At 38.1% G+C, this 26,920-nt stretch overlaps 1 protein-coding gene across 2 annotated transcripts; it reads left to right on the plus strand.

The window, feature by feature from the left end:
• The first annotated feature begins 391 nt into the window (after nucleotides 1-391).
• LOC136884668 (zinc finger protein 596) lies at nucleotides 392-25,297 on the plus strand. Of its 2 annotated transcripts, none has more exons than XR_011018890.1 (4): nucleotides 392-1,137; nucleotides 8,730-8,810; nucleotides 15,059-15,141; nucleotides 23,518-25,297. XR_011018890.1 is itself a non-coding variant. In XM_067156923.2 (4 exons), the coding sequence occupies exons 1-4, from the start codon at nucleotides 8,414-8,416 to the stop codon at nucleotides 24,350-24,352; spliced, it is 1,002 nt and encodes a 333-aa protein (XP_067013024.2). In that variant the 5' UTR covers nucleotides 8,355-8,413; the 3' UTR covers nucleotides 24,353-25,297. The 2 variants fall into 2 exon arrangements, 1 of the variants encoding a protein (XP_067013024.2); XM_067156923.2 differs by lacking the exon at nucleotides 392-1,137 and adding an exon at nucleotides 8,355-8,416.
• The last annotated feature ends 1,623 nt before the right edge of the window (nucleotides 25,298-26,920 follow it).

The following is a 26,920-nucleotide window of genomic DNA, read 5'->3' on the forward strand; positions in this document are numbered from 1 at the left end:
CTTTCTTAGGACAATGTTGAGCATAAATACATTCATACGTATGTACATACATATTTACATCTTCATTATGGTCTGTTCCGCATTTTAGCTTTCAGACTGCAAGCGTCAGTAAATTTACTAATCACCACCACAATTCTCTATTCATGTCTAGTTTTGTGGCCTCATTTAGTACTATATCTCTAACTGTATCTTTAAAAAGTTAGAATCTGAGTCTAACCATCTTCATCTTGGTCTCCTCTTACTTCCCGTACCATCTGTAAGAGAATCCATTATTCTACTAGGTAATCTATCCTCCTCAATTTGCCTCATGTGGCACCAAAACTGAAGCCAGTTTTTGCATAATAATTCATCCATTAAAACCATTACTAACTTATCTTTTATTTCCTCATTCTGAGTACCCTTCTGCCACCCATGTGTACCAGCAATGATTCTCGGTAATTTCATGTCTTCTAACTTATAAGATATCCCAAGCCCACCCAGCTTTCACTCCCACAAAGCAAAGTTGGTTGGAAAAGAGACCACAGACCTAGGGCCATTGATAGTGAAGTGGCATTGTCACTGGCTTTTCACCATGGTTCCCATGGTTCAGTCCATGCAAATGTGTGTGTGATGTTTGGGATAAAAGCCTTGTCCCTGTAATTTGATATACTTGGAAGACTAGAGACTGTGTGTCTGTGACAAAGACATTGACAACAATGGAGAGCTACAGGCCTGCTTGCTTACACTGTTGGTCTATAAATTATGACCCTAATGATTATAATAATAGTAATAAATATGTACCTCTTTTCTTTTGCAGATAAATCCAGTGGAAATAATTTTTGGATAATTTCATTGAATTACTTCTCTTGCTGTGTGAAATGGATGAGAAAATGAAGATGAAGGAGGAACCTGTCTGGCTTGAATGCACGGCAAGTACATCCTTTAGGGGCCGATGACCTTCGATGTTGGGCCCCTTAAAACAACAAGCATCATCATCATCATCAGTACATCCTTTGTATCATTCCGGATTACATTATAGTGATTGGAGTATAACTGATATTCAAACATTTTTGAGATCTATAAGTTATGAATGAAGTATATCATCTGGAATAGTATTCGGTGTATAACAAGAGGCATAAAATCTCCAACTTTTAAAAGGTACTTCTGTTTCATTGCTGAACACACCTAGGTTGTAGTCTGGTAGGTATGCTGTTTGTTGTAGATATAAAATGGTCATCAGATGAGTGGTGATGGCATGCTGGATATCATTCATTGTTATTGCAAATAGTGTGCCATTGTTGACATTAGAACCTTGTATTTATGATATTTCCCCGTGGATAGTTTAACACATTCACGCCCGTATCCGAGTTATTGCCTATAGTGCGTGACCATGCTGTGGACCTTATCCGAGTTAGCCCGGATAAGCACAACCTTGAACTGGAGCCATTCCCACGCAGCTGGGATCTATTTAGGTCACAAGTATGTGCGAGAGAGATGAAGGTAATACCCTTATGAATGCTTGTACTCGCCAGAAACCACATGGCCACGGCGATTTTCCCTCCCAATGCACTTCTTTTGTTTTGTTTCTGAAGGTAGCCTAGCTCTGACCAAACTATCTGCGTAGTTGGTTTGTTATTGCACAAGTGTGTGTATAATCACATTCTGAATGGTAACCATGGCGTGTAGGAACAATATAAATGATGTAAGTGGTGCAAATTTACAAAGCACAGTTTTTCAGCTGCTTGAAAATTATCTTGGCCAGGGGGTATACAGTCTATATGGGCAATTATTACAATAGCGTTGCACTCGCGGAACGTTACGGGACTAGAAGACTGCCGTATGTGGAACAATACAGTCAAGTAGGGGTGTACCAAAAGTTTTAAAAGAACATAAGGGAATTCTCAAATGGGGGGAAAAGTGAACCCGACATACAAGTACAGTCATCTCTCTCCGACATCTCAGCTCCATCTACTTCATCAGCTCCAAGTCAATGTCCCGCGATTTTGCCGCCAAAAAGGGCACCGGCCAAGGATCACCATTTAGGTTAGATGGGAAGAGAAAAAAGCATATTCTCTTGAAGATTCCACCATCAAATAAAGTCAAGTTCTCCTCAAGTATGCTTCAAAACTAAAATTATTAGTGAAATACGCTATATTTGTGAAAGTGTGACATTACCTACTACACCCTACAGCGATACTAGAGGACTTTATTAAGGTATGTGGAAAATTTTGTTTCTATATCTTGTTTAGTTCAAAACTTACTGTGAAAAGAATTCGTTGTTGTTTGCTCTGCCACTAACAGATGGAATAGCTGGGCCAGCCTTTTAAATAGCCCGCTCAGATGATGGTCGTGAATGTGTTAATGATTAGGGCCTAATTACTTAACACTAATTATTTTCAGTGTAAATCAACTGAGCAGGCCCTATTCTTTAGAGCATGAGTGCCTTCATCTTACCTACAGGGCTCCAGTAAGAGTCCCAGTGACTTTGAGATATCATTACCTGAAACTAAGAGCTGATTTGGGATCTGTTCAATGCCATGGACTTCATGTTCTTCATTTGGTGAACATACTGATGGCGACATTTAGGTTACTGTTCAGAACAAAATTACTTATGGTGACCTGTCGGTTCTTTTTCGCCTAAAATCCTGAGATGAGGGGATCGAATCCACTATTGCTGTATTGATCATTCTACACTTTCTTCTTTGGCATTAACAGATTTACTATTTTTCACTTGCTGTGGGTTATATTGGTATATGTATGGGGAGTGTGCTAATTATAAACAAAGTCCTGTAGGATTTTAGCAGTTTAGTTTTTTTAAGCTGCCGGGCGGAGTGGCTCAGGCGTTGAGGCGCTGGCCTTCTGATATTTTTGATCTTGGCTCAGTCCGGTGGTATTTGAAGGTGCTCAAATACGTTAGCCTCGTGTAGATAGGTTTACTGGCACATAAAAAACTCCTGTGGGACTAAATTCTGAAAACTGTAAATATAGTTAGTCGGACGTAAAGCCAATAACATTATTATTGTTGTTATTATTATTATTATTATTATTATTATTATTATTATTATTATTATTATTATTAATTTTGGAGCAATTCTAGAGGTTTTGAGTGATAGGGTGGCCATGAAGTTAGTATGACTAAAGATTTGTACTAAATATAAGGTTCACTATTTCAACAAGAGGCAGTAGGACAGGACAAAGTAACATGGAAAGCTTTATCATCCTAGTCCATGAACTGATAAGGCAGGCACATTGGTATATAATTTAAATTGTAACTACTGTGTATCTACCCACTGATTATTTTGGAAACATTATTTTATAATTAATAATTTCAGGGATAGTAGGTTCGAACCCCACTGTCGGCAGCTCTGAAAATGGTTTTCCGTGGTTTCCCATTTTCATACCAGGCAAATGCTGGGGCTCAACTTTAATTAAGGCCACGGCCGCTTCCTTCCCACTCCTAACCCTTTCCTGTCCCATCATCGCCATATGACCTATCTGTGTCGGTGCGACATAAAGCAACTAGCAAAAAAGTAATAATAATTTCAGGTGTAATAATGATACCTATGTATTTTTTAGCTTTGGTGTCTTACCTGTCTTTCTTTTTCTGTTTGAGTTCTTGTAACTAGAACACTACAGGATATTTTTGGACCAGATTTCACATTTAGAATCCTCTTATCCATGGATAGTTTTTGGGGTCAATATCATTTCCACCCATGAATGGATTGGAGGTTTATAGCAAGGCTGAAATAATGATTTTACTGTCCTCATTGCTGTCATAATATTAACACTTTCAACACTATGCCCGTACGGGATACGGGCGCGCTGCATTCCTTCTTCTGGACGGCGCCCGTATGTGATACGGGCGTGATTTTCTCGTGTGTTTATATCCAGCTGCATGTATCACGTACGGTTCCCGTCCCTTGGTTGGAGGTAATAGTTCATCTAGTGACCAATAGAATGCAGCAGTTATCGGGAATTTCGAACTGAAATGATAAACAGGGTATTTTCTCCTTGCCGTGACCTCTACCGAAGCTCTCGGTGTGCCGTGTGCTGCGCGCGCCAAATCTGTCACGCTGTCAGCTGTGTTACTGTGTAAACATGTCTTCACGCCGGCTCAATGATAGTGATATTTTAGATATTTTATCGGGAGAAGCGGGTTCAGAGATGGATGAAAGTGACAACGACCCTGCTTACGAACCGGATAACGTACCAAGCAATAGTTCAGGTAAGATTTTTATTTATTACGTCGCTTTGGAACGTAAGTGTTTGGCTGTATTATTTTACTCCGATTACAAACGATAGAAATACTTCGCCTACAGAAATTTGGGTTTATTTTTTTCGTTTAGACGAAGAGATGCAGGCTGCTGATTCACCTGTGCCGTGAACATCTGCTAGATCATCTAAGCCTGATGATGAATGGTCAGAAACAGATGACCAACCACAGCTACCTGTCTTCCAGTCGGCATCTGGTTCTACTCAGTTTTGCGCGGGGAGTGACGAAATGGATTGTTTCAGTAATTTGTTTAGTGACGATGTAATCAAAAATATAAAAACAGAAACTAACAGATATGCAGGTACGACAATTGCTGCAATGAAACGTCAGGGCAAACTGAAGGAAAATTCCATGTGGCACCGGTGGTCTGCAGTAAAACTTCACGAAATTTATTGTTTTTTTGCAACAATTTTGCATATGTGTGTGGTGAAGCTACCCAAACTTAGTGATTATTGGTCTACTGAAAGTGGTAAGCGCGTCAGAAAAGAGAGTAGATGGTGGTGCAAAGAGTGCAAAGTAAGACTGTGTATAGTCGAATGTTTTCAGGACTGCCATACAAAAACAAACTATTCCTAAATAGGTAAATATTTTATTCCACTACATTTGTGTTTATTTGTGGCCTAAGTAGTCACATTAAATGATTATTTTTTATTGTTTGAGCAAACTTAGTGGTATAACCTCAATGTAAAAAAAATCCGTTGTATTTTTTGTTATGTTTTTCATAAGAATAGTATAATTAAATTACTTCAGATATTCACTTGTTGATTAACATCTTCATTTTGGATGGTTGACACCTTCATACGGTACAAAAATCAGGCATCTTATATGTTCCGCTGTTCCATAATAACGTGTTAAAAATTAGCAAAAAGACCCAGTTCACAGCCAGCATCCATGTTAAAATATGGTAGTGTTGAAAGTGTTAAGGAATACTCTTTGATAGTACTTCCAAGGAAAATTGTGAAGAGTATTGTTGATTCATTTATTGAAACCAAACTTTGATCCATAAAACGATGGGCAGTGTTTCTTTTTAATGTGGAGTTTTAGTGTTTAATTTTGTTACTTATAATTTTAAGGTCTTATTTGCCTCCCTAGGCCTTTTCTATCCCATCGTCGCCATAAGACCTATCTGTGTTGGTGGGACTTAAAACAAGTAGCAAAAAAAGAAAGGTTTATGTTCTCATAGGCACATATCAGCAGGTAAGGAATGGACGGGCCTATAACTCAAGGTTCTTGCTGTTTTTTCTCTCTCATTTTGCTCCAAATCTTCCCTCAAATACGCAAATGCTGTCTAATATTATCACAGGCCTTTATTATTATTATTATTATTATTATTATTATTATTATTATTATTATTATTATTAAAGTTAGGCTCAAGAAGATAACAATTTAGCATTTGCCTGAAGTATGTTGAGAATGGTCTGATACGGAATGGGCACTGAAACTCACCATTGAGTCTTACCTTCTAGAAAACTTATGATGCTTACTGAAGACGCATTATAAGGCTTTGTGTTATTTCCTTATTTGTTAAAGTTGAAAACAAAAGTTATATCAAATTTAAATATTTCAACAGATTACCAAATATAAATAGAAAAGCATATCCGGTCAGCCGTGGCAAGGGACGGAGGGCCGGCGACTTCGCAGTCAGAGGGGGAGTAAGTCGGACACTGTCGTCTCGTCTCAGTGCACAGCCAATGGCTTTCCCTAGTATTGACTGCTATAGTATCCCTCTTTCACAGATATCGTGTTGTAAAATGTACTTGTTTGAGAGTGTACTGGTCCCTCTAATATTGCAAAGAGCCAAGTAATTCATACCTCTAACAAAAAGCATTAACACTCTAATAGTGTTCCTATTTTACTACTGTGATGTTATGTATTGCGACCTTTGCTTCTGGGCTATAAAAATCACAACATACCTGCATTCGTTTTATATTTAGTGTGAAATGGCATCAACATCAAACCAGTGGGGCACTTCCTATATGCAGCATTGAATTGAGTGGCATTTTATTTCCCTCTCTGTCGCTCCCACAATAGAAGGATAATTCCAGGTGATCCTGGCTTAGCTTGCATGTGAGGAGGTATTTTAGTACAGATTCATCTGCCAACATATGTTTCAGCAAGACCTTGCACACTTACCAAATTAAAAATGATACCATTTAATGCAGTTTATTCTTAGAGTTACAGAAGGGCAAGCCTTTGATTAACCTAATATTTTTAACTGTTTCGCTGTTGATGTCGACTTTTGTCGACTTACTTCCCTATAGCATTCACTGTGAAAATCGACTTTTGTCGACTTGGTACTTTCCTGCTATATTTTCCATGCACTTCTTTGATAGAGGCGCATTTAATAATACAGACATCTGTAGTCATGTATTGACTATGTACTAAGCATTGTCTGAAAATGTTGCTGCGAATACTGGACCTATGTTTAATTGTTATCTTTCACCCGCCCGCCTGCCAACATTCCTGTCAACTGCCTGGCCAATAGCAGGCTTCACTCAGCTGCTATGAGCGAGCGGAATAACATTAGTAATGACAGTGATGAAATCTGCAATCTTTTAGTGCCCTATTCTGGTTCAGTCTGTTCAGTAAATTTGGACAATGAAACAAGTGATGATGTGTATAGTGATTGTTCAGAAGAAAGTGCCAACGAGGAAGATCTTAATTTTGTTTCGGACTAGCGGGATATTAGTGATGGCATTGAAACTTCACTAATGAGAGGAGGAGTATTGTACAATGAGCTTCATAAAAGGGCAATTAGTGCTCCTGACTTCAGAAATTCTGTCATAATTGGACTTCTGCGAGAGTATCAACGCAGTCTGCTGACAAAACGAGGAAGACCTTCTGATTACATACCTCAAGCGTGCCTGACAGAGACGCACTTTCTTGGGGAGCAGCAGGACAAGAGTCACAAACCTAATTGTGTTGTTTGTTCCATATTACCAGCAAAATGTTCAGAGAAAAAAAGGGACTGTGAAAGAGAAAACAGACAGTATTTTTTTTGTAAGAATTACCCAGGGCAGCCTGCAATGTGTCCAGTTCCATGTTCGGAGATGTATCACAGTAATGTGTGTTTCAAGGTCAGATGTCACTGCTAGTTTGCCAAAGTTGAGTTAAAAATGGTGCAATGGTGTTGAATGTCACTAACCTTTAACAAAAATTAAATTTCAGTTCATTTGGAAAATACAAAAAAATTACATTTTTCTGTAACAGTTCAGTTTAAAAATAGTGCAGCGAAAGAGTTAAGATAACATATATGTTTTTCAATATCAGAACAGATTTTGTCCATTTTGGAATAATGTTTGCAGCCTTGGTTTGCTTACCTATAGAATGGCATGAGTTTATCAAATCAAATGCAAAATTTAGGAACATTACAAACTGAATGGTACTTTTACAATCAGCAAACTCTTCAAGAGCTAGATCTTGGAAAATTTAAGGGCATTAGCCACAGAATCACCAAAGGTTTATGCATCTAAGTAATCATTCATCTTCTGTCGCACCCACTCTAAATTTGATTCATGTACTTATATTTGAAGTGTACTGAGTATAAGTGACTGCATTGGTTGGGATACCATTTGTCTCTTATCCTCACAACCTTTGTTGAGGTAATTCCTTGGTCTTTAAAGGAAATCAGAAACATAATCAGATAAGTAATTACTGTGACTCCCAATACTTTCCCTATATAAACATTAAAATAGGTTTAATTACAAACAGAAATAACAAATACACATCTCAGTCATAATTCAGTAATACTTAACACAGCAATTGATGTAGGTATGAGCAGGGGTAGTAATACCATTCTTAATACAGCCAGCTTCTGTAGGAAAGGGTGTGAAATTGACATTCACATGGTTGGTCCCTCTATACATTTCAGTGAGCATGAGAGATCGGTGTGTAACAACACTGTCCGGCTAGGAGAGGAAAGCAATATAAAACTATCTCACTCTTCATTTTCTTAGCTTGCCTCCTCAGTGACACATAGCTCTATATGGCAGCTGATGGCAGAGTGGTTGAGGATCCACCGTGGTGTCAGGCTGAGCACTTCACAGCAACATGAGATATGGAATATACATATTTCCTGCTGAGCTGTGTTTTCTAATATAGGATGTGAAAGATGACAGTGATAAATTTTGAGGTTCTGAATACTTCAGAATTGGTTTCCTTATGGTGAACAGAATGTTTTTCAATATGTTTGTATATTTTCCCATCGTTAAGTGCAGTTTTGTAAGTTTTTATATTATATAATTGCTCCACACTTCAAGAATATCTCTGACCATTGAAACAGGGCACTATTCCATTCCTGAAGGTCTCTTTGTTATGTTTTTAAGGATCCCGAACTTGGACATTTTCATAAAAATGATAATAAAGTTCTGAAACTGGCTCAGTTACTATGAAATTATAAATTGTTAAGCCCACTCATATGTACCTACATTACCAGATATGTCTGAGGAATGTGCTTAATAAATTAACTTTTCCACAGGACAATGGTGAACTTACATCAGACAAGGTGCGTTGGAAAGAAGAAACTAAATCAGAATTGGCAGAGCCAGGACAAACACAGGTGAACACATTTGAAGTAATCTAATATGTGAAATTGTAAGGTAACTGCTGAATAGATTTCATTGTATTTTAAAGCAGGCTTATTGAAGGACCTCAAGAAGATGGTATTTATCATGTGATTGCCAATCATATGAAACAGTTTTCATATTTTCTTCATGTAGTTCAAAATTTAATGCTAGGTAATGCATAGCAGTTATTGTTGTTCAGAGACCCTCCACTGGATGGCAGCTGATTTTATCACTACCGGATTAAGGCCACAAGCATGACTCTTCGTTTTGTCATGTTTCAAAGATCTCCAACCCATTTCTTCAAAAATTTTATCCTAGATGTACATTATCTGCTATATCCCCTTTTATCTATGCTTTTGCCTCAAAATATTACTTGTACCAGACTGTTCTTTACAGGAGTCTTCATAATGTGACCCATATACTCCAACCTCCTCATTTAAATTGCCTTGATGAGCTCAGGTCAACAATTCTTTGGGTGGTTTACTTCTTTATTTTTATTATGCTGCAACCACAAGATCAGTCCGTTTGAACCCCATTCTCGCCAGGCCAGAAGATGGTATTCTACGCTTTTCCATTTTTACACCAGTCAAATGCTGGGGTTGTACCTTAATAAGGCCATATCTGTTCTTTTCCAATCCTAGCACTTTTCTATCACATCATAACCCTAAGACCTATCTGTCATTGTGAAATTAGCAACTAAAAAAAAAAATGAAATATATAACATTTATTGTTAACATCATGGTAGGCAAGAGTTTGACCTCCTTCAATTTGAGTTCGAATGTATGTCTCTCAGACAATCAGTCATCTGTGGGAACACAAGGCACAAACTAGTGACAAGTCCTATAATTTAGACTTTCACAGCCCCTGTAACTATTCATGATGTGTATTTCGGTTTTATGCCATGTATTGAACTATACAAACCATCTCAATGCATTTCAAAAAGAACCTTGCCTTTCTTCATCAGGAGAAAATGAAAAATGAAACGATGCCTCAGAGGTTGCTAAGAGAAAGCAACAAAGAACTTAAAGTAGTGCCCTTTTAGCCTCATGTTAGAACAACGAATGGCAACAGTAAAGCATCATTTTTTGATGATGATGATTCTTGTTGTTTAAAGGGACCTAACAACTAAGGTCGTTGGTCTGCATCATTTTCTGATGGTTCTGATAATAGGAAGCCATGATTCACTGAGGTTATAGCCAGTATCACGGTTGAATGTATTAGGGTATTTATGTATTTCAACTGCCTCCCTGATAATTCCGGGGCAATATTATTTAACACAGGTAAGAATGTCCACTCCTTGGAACATAACATAATGACCAGGTGTTAAGGCATGATCAGGAACAGCTGATTTATCAGGATGGTTGAGTGTGATGTGCTTGTTATGTTCTTTAATGCGAGTACAAATCATTCCTGAAGTCTGCCCAATATAAACTTTGCCACAAATGCAGGGAACTCAGTAGATACCAGGTTGTTGCTATGTAGGCAAAATGTCCTTAATTGGTTATAGGAGTTGCCTAATCTTAGCTAACATTCCAAATACTGTTCACACGTTGTACCTGTGTTAGATTTTAGCAATATGATCCGTCGTGTTACGTACGTAAGTTAGGTAAGCTGTTCCTTTTACATCTTTTTTTCCTAGCAGATGTCTGATTATGTGTCGGTTTCAGAACCTTACACATCAAAGCTTTGCTGTAACTGTTGCCCTCAAAGGTAGTTTTCAAGGTGTTAATTTCTTTTTGTAGACTGGACATTTCACAAATCCCTCTAGCCATTTTAGTTAAGAGTTGTAAAAATACCATGTTTCTGGGCAGAGTGATGATGAGAATCTGCGTGGAGATATCTATTGGTGTGTGGTGGCTTATAATAAGCGATCTATCCTAAGGATCCATCCTCCTCCTTGTAAGGAGAACCTCTAAAAATGGTATTTTGTTGTCAGATTCCATTTCCATAGTGAAACAAATGGAAGGGTTCTGGTGATTATGGTGATCTAGGAAATGACCAAGATTGTCTTCACCTTCCGTCCAAACAGTGAATGCATCGGTGACATATCGCCACCAGATCTTCAGTTTGCAATGTGCCGACGACAGAGCGTTGTCTCCAAAGTTCTCCACGAAGAAATCAACCTCAACAAGAGAGAGAGTTCGTCCCATGGCCATGCCATCTCTCTGTTCATAATATTCCCCATTCCATACAAAATAGGAGGAGGTCATACACTGTTAAAAGGTCATGCAATGTCTTCAGTAAAATATCAATAATGAGAGATAAACACCATCAATAGGTACTCTCGTAGAAGAGAGACACCAAGTTGATACTCACCAAGATATCACCTGGCTGAAGTGATATAGCTTTCAAATTCTCAGTGAAGTGTTTGAAATCCGTAAAATAGTCCTGAGAGGAACACCTTCTGTGTGGATTGTAGGAATCACATACAGACTCAGAGGAGTAGCATCCCCTGGAGGGAATGTCTTTGCTGTATATTCTGGAATAGAAAATTGCTTGACAGATTTGATGGTCACATTTCAGTAGCGAGTTGTAGGATCACGAAGATAATCCTGTTTATAGGATCAGGTAACAAAGATAGGTTCTTGTTATCGTGATCATTCTTATCCATCAACACTGTTGCATTACCCTGTCAGCGGGCAGAACAGTTATATCAAAATTGTCCCTTAGATATTTAAGCGCCTCCCTTTTGCCTTGCTTTCATTTGGACTTAGGTGGCTTATCAGTCTTCAGAACTCAGGAACATTGTTGTCTTAACTTCCTGAACCTCTTCAGGTGTGAGGTAATGTACCAAAGATTCTATAGATGTAATACGTTCTTCATTTGGAATTCTTCTAGGTGCTACAGCAAAGTTGAAACCTTTTGTGAGAACTGCCTTTTGGGTTTCATTTAGAGGTCTACTGGACAAGTTTACAACTACTTTGTTGGCATCAAGTCTAATAGCATGTGGTTTCTGCATATGACATAAGACTTCATGTTTAGAAATATGCCTGCCCCTTACCTGATCTATATTGAAAGTCAGCTCAAGAGCTGAGGAAAAGTATCCTTCCGCATGTGAGCACATCTCTGTTCCCCCTTCCGTCTCATTTCTCCTTCTCTGCCACAGCCAGCGTATTATTAACATCGTGCATCTTGTGACTGGCGAATACCGAGGCAAGAGAAGCATGGTTTATTTCATAATGCAATTTGTGTGAGGCACATTGGGACTTACAACGAAGAGTATGATAACGTAAGTGTACGATTCCTCTCTCGTGCAACGACTGTCAGTGGCCTCTTACAGTTCAACAAGCTGAAAACTCACCTTTGAGCAGGATTACAAAGCACAATGTTTCCAGGAATTTTGTAAAAATTGTAGTCACTTCATTCGGAAGGTAAAAATGGACTCATGATCCCCTCATGAGAACATTTCTGCAGATAGAGGCTAGTTACGAAAATAAAGTACAGACTATTATTTTTTATTTCGAGTAAGTTAAGGATTCTGTACCCATACCTTGTTAAGGCTCTCACTGTTGTACTTATGGTGAGTGCATAGTTTGAACTGAACTGACACATAGGCCTACTGACAAACAGTCAAATGAACAAATGTTTTCTGTAGCATTAATCTGGCATGCAGCTTATTTGAGTGATGTTTTGTTTCATTTCCCTTATTGCCTTGATTGCTTGTTTACATAATTCAGATACTTTCTTAAAACTAAATTTTACCGAGCTCCACAGGTGCAGTCACTTAAGTGTGACCAGTGTCCAGTATTTGGGAGATAGTGGGTTCGAACCGCACTCTCGGCAGCCCTGAGGATAGTTTTCCATGGTTTCCCATTTTCACACCAGGCAGATGCTGGGGCTGTACCTTAATTAAGGCCATGGCCACTTCCTTCCCAGTCCTAGCCCCTTCCTGTCCCATCATCGCCATAAGACCTATCTGTGTCAGTGCGACGTAAAGAAACTTGAAGAAAAACTAAATTTTCAGCAACTTTAGGGAGGCATATCGCCAGAAAACCTCACGGCATATATAAACAAAAACAGGCCAACATATACGATAAGGTACCACAAGAAAACATACAAATTCCCTTCAATTCCACACGAGCCATGTAAACACTGTACGTAGAAACGCCAGTGAACTGCGCTGTTTTTTCACCACTTCTTTCACAGTCCACAGCAGATTCTCATCTCGTAGGCTACTGTAAATATTTATAATAATTTGTTTAGACTTCCTACTTAAATCCTCCCCCCCTTTCCCTTTTTTATTAGCTTTAAAGTATTTCACTTGCGACTCAAGTGTCACAGCATCACCCACGTGTTGCTCACGGCTGGCAGCCATTATGAATATTGAGCATGCTATTGCAGCCAGTAATGCCAACAGTTTTCTTGGATCCATCTTCAACGCCGTAAAAATTGCGCAAACTATACAGCAATGGAATGATCTCGAACAAAGTTTAAAATACACAATGCAATAAGATACCAGACTCATGTTAAATAATTATTTATTTTGTTACATACACTACCAAGAGCAATAACTATTCGCAGCCATTTACTTGTGAAATATAAGAATTGGTAACGAACCCTTGTGAAATATTTTCCATATTTTTACAGTGAAAATTTTTTTTACTGGTTCAGTCAATTCACTAGAATATCTAACCAAACTGAGGGAAGCTCCTGGCTGCAGCAACAACCAACAAATATATGAACTATTTACTGCAGCGGGAACCTCTTCACTGACCAGAAGTCTGGCTAACATCGAAGGGTCCGCTTAGGTCTTGAGTTGACTCTCAGTATAGTATGCTGTTGGCTTGCAGTGCAGTCATACCATCAGTTACCTTCCATAATTCCTCATTTACGAAGTTCGAGAGGCATAGATTCAGCTGTAGGACTCCCTCGAGATGAAATCTAGTTCCTTACCAGTCTGCTGCATTCCTCTGTCAATAATGCCTTGCTAGTACGACTGATTCTCATTGCTTCTGGTGTTCTAGAGGTCTGTTCTAACATAACATTATTTGGTAGCATTTCATGGTCCTGGCATCTTAGGAGAAAGGTGAGAGAGGATATAAGGCACACCTTCTTGCATCATAATTACTAAATTTAGACATTGAACAAAAAGTATCCCCCTCATAGAGGTTTCTCATATTGTCATTTAGATTTCCTGGCCTGTATAATTATTCATGATGTGTATTGTGGTTGCCGGCCCCTTGGTGTAGGGGTAGCATGCCTGCCTCTTACCTGGAGGCCCCGGGTTCAATTCCCGGCCAGGACAGGGCTGGTTCGAGGTCAACTCAGCCTATGTGATTAGAATTGAGGAGCTAGCTAACGGTGAGATAGCGGCCCCAGTCTCGAAAGTCAAGAATAACGGCCGAGAGGAATCGCTGTGCTGACCACACAACACCTCACAATCTGCAGGCCTTCAGGCTGAGCAGCAGTTGCTTGGTAGGCCAAGGCCCTTCAAGGGCTGTAGTGCCATGGAGTTTGGTTTGGTTTGTGTATTGTGGTTTTATGCAGTGTAATGAACTACATAAGCACACTCAGTGTGTTTCAAAAGGAACCTTGTCTCTCTTCAGCTGGACAAAAATGGAACTTGACCCACCAAAAATGTATTAGGGATGCCATTTTAGCCCATTTTTGCACATTCTTGCCATCCATTTTCTTTAGTTATTTTTATATTCCTTCTCATATCACCTTATGTTTTCCAGTGATCTTCTACATAGTACTTGACTATTCTTCATTGTTCCATCAGATTCAGTATCTAATCAGTCATCCATTTTTTCCTCTTCTGTATTTGTGTTATCCTTATCTGTTTTCTATAGACAGCAACCAATGTGTTTATCAATATTACCCACTTGTTTTGTTTGTAATCAACATTTTTGTGCAAGGCATTCCCCATTTTACTGTTAAACTGTTCTTAAATTGATCCTCTTATTGTAGTATCGTATAGTTTACTTGTGTACAGTTAGTTTGAAATGGTTTAAATTTGACCTTTCTTATTTCATCTGTACATTTTCTACTACTATACATGATCAGAGCAAATGTCTGCACTAGGATATGTTGCCACTCATTTCATCATGTTCCTAAATTACATTTTAATTAGAATGAAATCTGTTTGGTTGCTTACATTTTCACTTTGAAAGATAAATTATTATGACTTAATTGTCCCAATATGAACTTTATTTTTCAGCAGATTCATCTGTATTTATTTTTGTTCAACACCTCTTTACTCTTTTTTCCTTAATTTACTTTCTGTATTTCTTACTTTCAGCCTTCTGCGTGTGTTAAGGAGGAAATATTTATAGAACAACATCCAGTTCATCAACTGGTCCCATTCATCAAAGAAGAAAGCAAGTACGTACACCACAAACCCTACACAGAATGCAATATATTGTTTTCTTATTTACTGTCATACATGGAAGGTTTCATCTCCATGACCTCTTTTCCCCTTGTTAATCCTTTCTTTTCAAGTTTATATTTAGTCTCTAACTAGTAGTTAGAATTAAGTGAAATTTTCAGGAACTTTACGTTCTTCTTTAACCTGTTTCTTGACATAATTTTATTGAATATTTGTCTACAAAGAATATTTGTGGTAGATCAAAGTGTTTCTGAAGTGAGATTTTATAAAATACATTTAAGCAACTGTGAAACATTTCATATTTCTTTCACTGTCACTGCATCATTTATTACAACCTTGTCATCAGAAATTTTATCTGGAACTATTTCCTCCAAACATTATCCATATTCTCAGAAATTTTGTGTCTTTTCCCCCAATAATGCACAGAGGAAGACATGATCATAAATTTTCAAGTAAATCTGCAAATTCATCATTGTTCTATTTTAGAATACAGGGAAACAATTAATTTAATGTTTTGTAATTATGCACAGATATATGTAAACAAATGCTTCATTGGTAAGTATATTAATTAACTTTTTTATTACAGTTTCCTTCAAGCGTCAAAGTTGGGCAGCTGCCCCTCTGTTATGTACAGATACATGAACTTATCTTGTAATAGAGTTGAATGATGTAAACACACACTCCCATATGTATAAAAGAATTTCAATAGCATACATAATATTAATCAATTTGAATATCAAGTTATGTGCTCTCTCTCACACACACAGACACACACATCATCATCAGCAATCACTCGTAAACGAGTATGATAGATTTCCCTGTCTTCTTACAGATGAGTTCTCAGATGGCTGATTGGTTCAATCCATGAGTTACATACACATTGGTCATGCAGACAATAATTATGCACAATTATCAATGAGGCCTACTTGTTATATATATAAAAATACTCGCAATGCTTCGTTATTCACATGCTCAGCTTAATATTGCATGTATAAGCTGGTAGGTTTCAACAGGTAATCTTGGCCAGATTGTTTGAAATTAGATAATGAATCACTGTCTCGAGACTGACTGGTAAGGATTTCCAAAGTCTGGAGCCAGTGACAATTAAAACATTGTGATATGTAAATGAATGGTGAAGCATAATATCATGGGTTGAGTCAATGCTTATGTTACACTATGATAAGGACAAGAGAAATTGAGATTTAGAGGAAATGAACTAAGGCAAGTTGCGCTGCAGATGTTTATATACTAATGAAACTGCATCTATTAACAGATTAAATGTAACACCTGTGGAAAAACCTACATCGGGCAAACCGGTAGAAACTTCAATATCAGGTACCACGAGCATACTAACGCAATAAAATACAACAAGTTTTCAGCCATCGGCCAACACATGCAAGATTATAACCATAATTTCACCAAAATCGAACAAGACATGGACATCCTCGTATTAGCAAACAAGGGTTCTTTACTCGACATAATGGAAAATTACTACATACACCTAGACCAATACTTTAACGCCAGTCACCATCTCAATGAAATCTGAGAGAAACCCAACATACTCTTCGATCTATTTATCACTTTCCTCAGAAACAATAATGCAGCCAAACAAAACTCAATCATAAATTTAATCAAAGGTACTTTTCCAAGACAATTACCCTTTCTCCCGCACCCTTCAACCCTCCCTTAAGCCCTCTTCCCCTCTTAAAACAACCCCACTCTTCCTAAGCCATGTATAATTTTATGTGTCATTTCAAATTGCATTCTTCATTATAAGGACTTACTGTTTTCAATGATTATATAATTTTTACAACACTAAAGCCCCCTTTTATACTTTGTTCCAAACCTCTTATGTATATTCCTTGTATATTTATTAGCTACTACTCACCTGTCCCATCCTAACATCTCTTTTCATTTACCACATTCACTTGTTATTCCATAATAATCTTACTGTTATAATTAACATGTTCTTAGGATTTTGTCAAGAGTGATCTTTGTTTTGATGTGGCTGATGATGACCCCTAGATGGGTCGAAACTAATTTTAAAATATTGTGAATATATTTTGTATTGAATAGGTGGAAACCTTTACTGTGTTGTTACTCATATGTTATTCTCAGTTCAATACGGACCTACAACATGAAATTTATAACCCTTAATGAGAAGTTCTTTTGCTACGGGCTTTACGTCTCACCGACACAGATAGGTCTTATGGCGACGATGGGATAGGAAAGGCCTAGGAGTTGGAAGGAAGCGGCCGTGGCCTTAATTAAGGTACAGCCCCAGCATTTGCCTGGTGTGAAAATGGGAAACCACGGAAAACCATCTTCAGGGCTGCCGATAGTGGGATTCGAACCTACTATCTCCCAGATGAAAGCTCAATGAGAAGTTCTTGGTAGTAAGGAGTTATATGCACATCATAGCTGAAGGTTGTCCCCTGCGAACCATGTGACCTTGCCGCGGTGTGGAGGCTTGCTTGTCCCAATGAGGCAGATAGCCAAGCCGCAGGTGCAACCATATCGGATGGGTATCTGTTGAGCGACCAGACTAAGGAATGGTTCATCGAAAGGGGGGTTGCAGCCTTTCAAAAGTTGCAAGGGGAGCAGTCTAGATGATTGATATGGCCTTGCAATAATACTCAAGATGGCTTAGCTGTGTTGATTCTGCTACACTGCTGAAAGCAACGGGAAACTACAGCCGTAACTAACTCCCGAAGACATGCAGCTCTCTCTGTATGAATGATGTAATGATGATGGCTTCCTCCCGGGTAAAATATTCCGGAGATAAACCAGTCCCACATTCGGATCTCCTGCTGAGGATTACACGTGAGGGGGCAATCATCAGGAAGATGGATACTGACATTCTGCGAGTCGGAGCGTGGAATGTTAGAAGTTTGAATCATTGTGGTAGGTTAGAGAATCTGAAAAGCGAGATGGAAAGACTAAAGTTAGATGTAATTGATATAAGTGAAGTACATTGGCAGGAGGAACAGAATTTTTGGTCAGGCGACTACCGAATTATCAACACAAAATCAAACGGGAAATGCAGGAGTAGGTTTAATAATGAATAAGAAAATCGGGGAGTGAGTAAGCTACTACGACCAGCATAGTGTAAGAAATATTGTCGTAAAGATAGACACCAAACCAATGCCCACCACAATAGTGCAGGTCTATATTCCTACTAGTTCAGCGGATGATGAGGAAATCAAAAGAATATATGAAGGGATAGAAGACTTAATACAATATGTAAAAGGTGATGAGAATCTAATTGTGATGAGAGACTGAAATGCAGTGGTAGGCCAAGCAAGAGAAGGCAATACAGTAGGAGAATTCGGATTGGGACAAAGGAACGAAAGAGGAAGTCGGCTGGTTGAAGTCTGCACTGATCATAATTTAGTCCTTGCCAATACTTGGTTCAAACACCACAAACGACGGCTGTATACATGGACGAGACCTGGAGACACTGGAAGGTATCAAATAGAGATTCAGAAACCAGGTATTGGATTGCAAAACTTTCCTAGGAGCAGATATGGACTCTGACCACAGCCTGTTGGTCATGAAATGCCATCTGAAGTTGAAGAAATTGAAGAAAGGAAAGAATGCAAAAAGATGGAATCTAGACAAGTTGAAAGAAAAGTGTCAGGGATTGTTTTAAGGAACAAGTTGCACAAAGACTAAATGAAAAGGCTGAAGAAAACACAATAGAGGAAGAATGCATAGTCATGAAAAATGAAGTCAGTAGGGCTGTTGAAGAAACGTTAGGAAGGAAGAAAAGATCAACGAAGAATCAGTGGATAACTCAGGAGATACTAGACCTGATTGATGAACAATGAAAATACAAGAATGCTAGAAATGAAGAGGGCAGAAGAGAATACAGGCGATTAAAGAATGAAGTAGATAGAATGTGCAAGGTGGCTAAGGAAGAATGGCTGAAGGAGAAGTGCAAGGATGTCGAAGGTTGTATGGTCCTAGGAAAGGTAGATGCTGCAAACAGGAAAATCAAGGATACCTTTTGAGAAACGAAATCTAGGTGTATGTGTATCAAGAGGTCAGATGGAAAGCCACTTCAAAGGAAACAAGACAAAGCAGAAAAATGGCAGGAACATATCCCAACAGTCGTATCAAGGTAAAGATGTAGATGATTTGGTTCTGGAACAAGGAGAGGCAGTTCATACTGATGAAATGGGAGACCCAATTTTGAGGTCGGAGTTTGACAGAGCAGCGAGCCACCTAAATAGGAACAAGTCAACTGGAATTGATGGCATTCCCTCTAAATTACTGACTGCCTTAGGAGAAACCAACATGGCAAGGTTATTCCATTTAGTGTGTAAGATATATCAGACAGGTCCCATCTGATTTTCGGCAGAATGTTGTTATACCTGTTCCCAAGAAAGCCGGTGCTGACAGGTGGGAAAACTACCACACCATTAGTTTCATATCTCATGCCTGCAAAATTTTAACACATATTATTTACAGAAGAATGGAAAAATAAGTTGAGCCTGAGTTGGGAGAAGATCAGTTTGGCTTCAGAAGAAATGTAGGAACACGTGAAGCAAACCTGACTTTACGTCTGATCTTAGCAGATCAAATCAAAAAGGACAAGCCCACATACATGGCATTCGTAGATCTAGAAAAGGCATTTGATAATATTGATTGGACCAAGCTATTTAAGATTCTGAAGGTGATCGGGATCAAACACTAAGAGCAAAGCATTATCTACAATTTGTATAAAAATCAGTCTGCAGTGATAAGTATCGAGGGCTTTCAAAAAGAAGCAGCAATCCAGAAAGGATTGAGGAAAGACTGTAGTATCTCCTTCCTTTTCAATGTTTACATAGAACAGGCGTAAAGGAAATCAAAGAGGAATTTGGAAAAGGAATCACAATCCAAGGAGAGGAAATTATAACCTTGAGATTTGCCGACGATATTGTTATTTTATCTGAGACTGCAGAAGATCTCGGGAAGCTGCTGAATGGTATGGACAAAGTCTTGTGTAAGGAGTACAGGATGAAAATAAAGAAGTCCAAAACAAAAGTAATGGAGTGGAATCGAACGAAGGCAGGTAACGCAGGAAATATTAGCTTGGGAAATGAAGTCCTAAAGGAAGTAGATGAATATTGTTACTTGGGTAGTAAAATAACTAACGATGGCAGAAGTAATGTGGATATAAAATGCAGACTAGCTCAAGCAAGGAAGGGCTTTCTTACGAATAGAAATTTGCTCACTTCAAACATTGATATAGGAAGTAGAAAGAATTTTTTGAAGTCTTTCGTGTTTAGCGTGGCATTGTATGGAAGTGAAACATGGACAATAACTAGCTCAGAAAGAAAGATAATAAAAGCTCTTTAAATGTGGTTTTACAGAAGAATGGCGAAGGTGAGATGGATAGATCGGATCACGAATGAAGAGATACTGAATCGAATTGGTGAGAGGAGATCAATTTGGTTCTATTTGATGAGAAGATGAGATAAAATTATTGGACAGAAAACTTAAGACCACCAGGACTTGTTCAGTTTATTCTTGAAGGAAGTGTAGGTGGTAAGAACGGTAGGGGTAGACCAAGGTATGAATATGACAAGCCGATTAGAGCAGATGTTGGATGCAATAGTTGCATAGAAATGAAAGGTTTAGCACAGGATAGTGTGGAATGGAGGGGTGCATCAAACCAGTCTATGGACTGATGACTCCAACAACAACAGCTGAGGCAACATTTCAAAACTTGCTGCAGTTTCATAATTTGTGCCTTAGTGTCATCAGAAAATATTGTCACAGTAGTCAAAGCAGGGAGGATTCTGTTCTGGACTAATCTTTGTTACATGTTGTCTTTGTTTCTTTTCAGTGGATGAAGCTCTGTAATGGCCTTCTGACTTACCTCTTTCGTGTATTCCATCCTATTTAGTGTTTCTGTCTTAGTCACACCAATCTTACTTGAAAGGGTGATTTTTACCATTTTTTAATAAATGTGGAATAAGTGCAGTTTTCATTACGCATAGGAACTTATGAGAACTGAGAGTGATTGTTTACATTTTGTATGGGATTGTAAGAAGTCAGCATGATCATGTGTTTTTGCTTAATTGTCTTAAGCCATCATTTATATTTTTGCGCTGTATCTGATAATTCATTTAGTGTATGGTTGCTGTATATTTGAAGGTCATCTGCAAAAAGTAGTAACTATAAGATTTTAGTGTTTGGGATCTTATTCACATAAAAGAAAGAATGTAAGGTTTCAAAACACAGCTGCATTGCCTACTTACATGGGTTGACATTCTAAACTGTTGTCATGAGTTTTTAACCATTCCCAAATGCCGTTGAAATGAAATATATGATAATTAATAGTTAAGTTGTCCTGGGGTATGATACCATTTTCCTGTCTTGTTACTATAAGGCAATTGTGTTAACAGCATTAGGACTGCCACTTGTCACTATTCCACAGCAAATCCGATACTTTCAATCAGTCTAAGGAGAGTGGTTGCAATGCTATATCCCTTTGTAAATCCTGATCTTCAGGGGTCAAAGATGGAATGGTACTTTCTGTTCCTATATATGTTTGCTCACAAGTATTTTCAAAGTTTCAGGAAGCACAGAGGGAGTACATATAGGGTAGTAATCTGAAGGTAGTTAAGGATCAGGTTTCTTGGGTATCAGAGTAGCATTTGTGCGCTTCCAGGGAGATGGGAAGGTACCACGTTTAAGACAATAGTTGAATATTTGTATGATAATATTATCCATAAAATATATAGGAGTACATTTTAGAGTGTTAAGTAAAATGTGGGTGTTGAGGAAATGGGGTGAATGATTGATATGCATTTAGGCCTAGATGGTTATGATATGCATTTAGGCCTAGATGGTTAATTGGGTTAAGCAGTATTCTCTATTCCAAAAAAATCTATATTAAGGTCGTCAGGGGAAACAATTGGTTCTGGCTATTGGCGCTGACCTTTAACAATATCCAGTAAATCATACTAGTTCCATGTATTGTGTTTAGTTTTTCTATATATTTACTATGGTTTGCTTTACTCCATTCCTAACTGCATGATGGTCTTCAAAATCATATTCATTGCAAGTTCTCTTGCGTCTTCAGAAACATGTGCCATGGCTAGCGAAAATATTTTCATTTTCATCATTTAACCACTGGCAGTTAGTTTCTACTGGTGGTGAACATAGGCACACAAAGGGAGTAGTGCAAGTAAAGAAGCTTTTGCCTTAGGTGAAAATGAGAAAATAATCAGGGCTGTAGACACTGTTGTTTAAACTCACTGTCTCCTGAATGCAAGCTCACAAATGCGCTTCCATTTTTGCATTTGCAAATTGTTTGGTATGGTGTTGATTTTGGAGCAACTGGAACCGTCCCATATGCTGCCCTTAATTTAGCTGCCACTTGTATACTATATACACAGGAATTGTGTAGATTCTGTGAAACCATTTTAAGAAATTCTATCAAAATCATTAGCCACCATACAAGAAGGACTATGCACCAAATATAAACCTTTTTGTAAGAAATGTGAATATAATTTAGTTGTCACTCTATTGTTAGGGAAGCCAATCAGTAAGCTGTGCATCATTACATTTTCTGAATGGAACAGCCTCACTGTGTTCAAAAGTAACTTTTTGTCACTATTTCTTAGATCCCTTCATCACAGATGACTCTTATGGTGACGTTGGGATACTAAAAAGCTAGGGGTGGGAAGAAATCAGCATGATCTCTCTTAAACTGCAGTCCTAGGATTTGCCTTGTGTTAGAATTGTAAACCAACTAAACTGTCTTCAGATCTGCTAACAGTGTGGTTCATATCCAGTACCTTCCGAATGCAAGCTGACAAATATGTTATATAAACCTCATAACTGCTTACTCTATATTCTGAATTAAGTTTTCCTCTTGTTTCATGGATTGCTGTAATTCTTAATATTTTTGTTTCATAGTTGTATAGTTTGAATATAGTGGTGATATGTTAGAGTCGGCATTGGGCGGTATTTTGCCCACGAATGAAGGGTAACTATCTATATGTCTATTAATGCATCCATGTACGTATTCATTTGATACCTACATTTTTGAGTGTATGGCCACGCAGATCAAATCACGTACGTGTTATCTTATATTCAGTGGGTAGAAGGTTGAACCCCAATTCTCGGCATTCCTGACTTTGATTTATCCTCATTTCCCATTATCACACCAGGCAATGCTGAGGATCTACCTCATGACCATGGCTGTTTCCTTCCCACTCCTAGCCTTTTACTATCACTTTGTTGCCATTGGTCCTTTGTTGGTGCACCTTAAAAGAAATTTGTAAAACAATATACTTGGATAATAATTCCTAATGGAATCTCAGCTGCATTATGTTGTAATTTTCTTGAAAAACGGTATTGTCATATTGCAGGAAGAAGAATCCTTCAGTGGCGGTGGATGTTTTATGTTCAGTTTGTGGGAAGTGTTTTGAATCTACAGAAGAACTTGCCGCACACGTGATTACACACGGTGACATTCCTTTTACCCGTAAACCCTTAGTTAGGACGCTTGCATCCGTGAGTGATGTAAATGGGCACGAAATTACACAAAATATAAGCCGGTCTTTCTCAAGTCCTGTTTGCGGAAGTACTTTTAGTGAGAACTCGAAGCTTGAAAATCACATTACGTGTCACTCTTGTAAAGTTTGTGGCAAGATTTTAAAAAATGAAGCCGATATCCATGATCACGGTACTACACACTCTAAAACCAAGCAGTTTTACTGTACAGCTTGTGGGAGGGATTTTAAAAGTGGCAAATTATTCTGTTTGCACATCCTGAGGCATGGTGACGCCCGTCCTTATTCGTGTTCGGTTTGTAAGCGGACTTTTGTAAGTGACAGTGACATGCGGCGACATAGTAGTACGCATAGTAATAGTCGCCCATTCTGCTGCGGAATTTGTGGAAAGAGCACCTTTAAAACTCTAAAAGCAAGAAAAAGTCACGAAATTACTCATATGGAGAAACGTCCTGTCCGATGTGTAATCTGTGAGGAGACGTTCATTTCTTCCAGAGAACTTGCCCACCACAAACTTCTGCATAATGAAGAACGGCCGTATGTTTGTTTAATTTGTGGAGCGACTTTCAATAATCTGTCGAACTTCAGGAGACACAGTCGCAGACATAGTCCTTTCTCTTGTTCTGTTTGTGCGATGCGATTTCAATCTAAAGATCATCTTAGCAGGCACTGTCTTATTCATAGTGGTTGAACTAATGCAGAGTTGATGGCATAGAAGGTAGGCATTTGTAAGGAAATTTAATTGCTATGAACAGAACTGTAACAAGTTCTGATTGAGACCATCAGAACTAATTGTGTGAGAATATACACACATAAAGCCACTCTGGCTTAGTTTATGTATTTTTTTCCAGAGCTATGAAATAATGCAAGCTTACTTCTGATTGCCTTTGGGTTAGGTACTGTAGGCCTACCTGTGTTCTACTTAAGTCAATGAATTGTTAATGTTTTCTAATAACAGTTGGCCATAGTGATGGCTTTTCTTTTTCTTGAAACATGTGAAATGAGGCCTTTAGACATAGGAAATATTTTCAGAAAACTTATGGAAATATATCCTGACATGAATGTGTCTTCCTCTACAGTTTGTGGTTTAGCAATCAAATTCCAGACCACTTTGTGTGTACATGTTATAAACCCCCGGCTTTGACTTTTCTACATACTACCTGTGTGAAGATCTTGCAGCAGATTGAATTACATTGCATCAGTGTGTCTTGCATACACCAAAGACTTGGAATTCAGCAATATGTAAATGTCTATTTTGTCAGCTCATTGAAACATCTCACCATTATTAGAACAGTTACAATTCACTTTTGGGGTGGTTCCACTGTAGTTTGCCTCTTTCATAAACCAAGGAGGTGTCATCAGTCTAAACATTGTGCACAAAGTCATGTCATTGTATGGTCATCAAATGTTGTAAAATGAGTAGGTTATTTTGTTGGTGTCTTTTGTTGGTTTTAAACTATTTTAACATAGCCATGTAAAATGGAAGGTAATTCCCTGATATTTTTTCCAATTACTTTCCTGCTGAAAAGTATTTCTCAACACACTTTTTCCTGAGTAAAATTTTTGCCCATCAACAACATCCCCAATATACCTATGCATTTTTTCAATAAACTTATAAATTTTTTCCTGTCAATGAATTATTTTCTCAGTATGAATATTAATGATATAAAATCATTACACCTACATATTTTGTAAGGTACAATTCTCTGTGTGCTTTTTTGTCTTAAGTGCCAGTAGCTTACATTTTAAATTATCAAATAACCATAAATACTACCTTCTTTATATTCTACATTTTAGGACCATATGACAACTAATTACACAGGAAATAGAACCTGATAATATTCTCCTGCTTTTTGTCTCAAGGTCTGTTGAAACATATCAGTAACTACTCAGAAATACACTTGTAGTACCACAGTCATGGTTGATCTACATATCATTAAAGTAGTGTAGTTGCCAGTAGACCGAGTGGCAGGGAAAGGAGTTTTATATCTCAGCTATATTGTTGGGTTGCAGGTGCAAATAGTGCTTTAATCTATTTTCAGCTGTTACAAGATTTCCCTCTGTTAAGAGCTTTTCATATAGTATAACATTTAAATTAGGAGAGGTAGGGTATACTAAACAACATTCCAATAGTGCAACAAAAAGATGCTTAGACCACTAAAATGGATTTACGAGTGGCAAAAGTAAGACAGTTGACTATTAGGTTGCTGCAATTTAGCCATCATGATCTCCTAGCCAGTTGAACATGCTCTCATGGTGTGTGCAGTTGTAAGTCATCTTGCAATCTAAAAATAATCCTTGCTATTCTTTACTGTGTTCTCTCAGTTTTTTGGTGTGCAGTTAGAAGACAAAAATTCTCTTATTACTGATTCTGCCAAGGCTTGACTTCTATCTACGAGGCAGTTAGACAGTTTTATTGTAACAGACACTGAGCAAGATAATTCCTTGATAGTTATCGCATTTCAATTTGTCACACTTCTTTTGTCCAGATGGGTCAGAATCCTTTTCTATTCTGTTGGTCCTGATTGTTTGCACCGGACACTGTCTTCTTGTGATGTTTCCTAGTTCTTATTTCAAATAAAATCTGCTTCTGCCTCAGAGATGTCATTAAGCAACTTCCTCATTGCTCTTATCAATATATTGTTTGGATGGCTCTTTGAAACCCTTCAAGTCATCCCTTATGCTGTGCCAGATCTGTCTCCTTCAGTGATCAGTTCGTGGCTTCCTCTGTCCATTCCATGTCTTTCGCACATTTCTTCAAAAACCAGATCTTGCCTATAACGTCTGGCTAGATTATTTCCTTTGCTGTTTCAATAGGGGTGTATAGAACTAGCACCGATAGAGTGCACTGCTGTTTTACTGGGTAAGCGCAATCCGCTCATCATTTGTCTCCTGTGTACTCATGCCGCTAAATATCCACGAATTAAAATTGCTTAAATTGTTATTTTCGTAACTATGTCGAGCTGTTGCAGTGTTCCTCTTTGAAAATATCAGGGAAGCCCATTTTCGTTTCACCAGTTTTCACAAAATAAAGAAATGAGGAAGAAATGGTTACAAGCTATTAGAAGGAAAAATTTTGGTGAGAAGAATCAGACCGAAAATATGAAAGGGTGTTCCCATTATTTTCAACCCAGTGATTTCACGAAAAGTTCATTGGCTAAGTGCGATTTACAAAGAGAGATAATTTCTATTTTCTATCCATAAACTGATTAGGCATTTTGATAAAAACGACCGAATTCATGCGTTTGTATTTAAACGT

Source organism: Anabrus simplex, chromosome 13 (assembly GCF_040414725.1).
Source record: "Anabrus simplex isolate iqAnaSimp1 chromosome 13, ASM4041472v1, whole genome shotgun sequence".
In the NCBI taxonomy this organism is placed as follows: domain Eukaryota; kingdom Metazoa; phylum Arthropoda; class Insecta; order Orthoptera; family Tettigoniidae; genus Anabrus; species Anabrus simplex.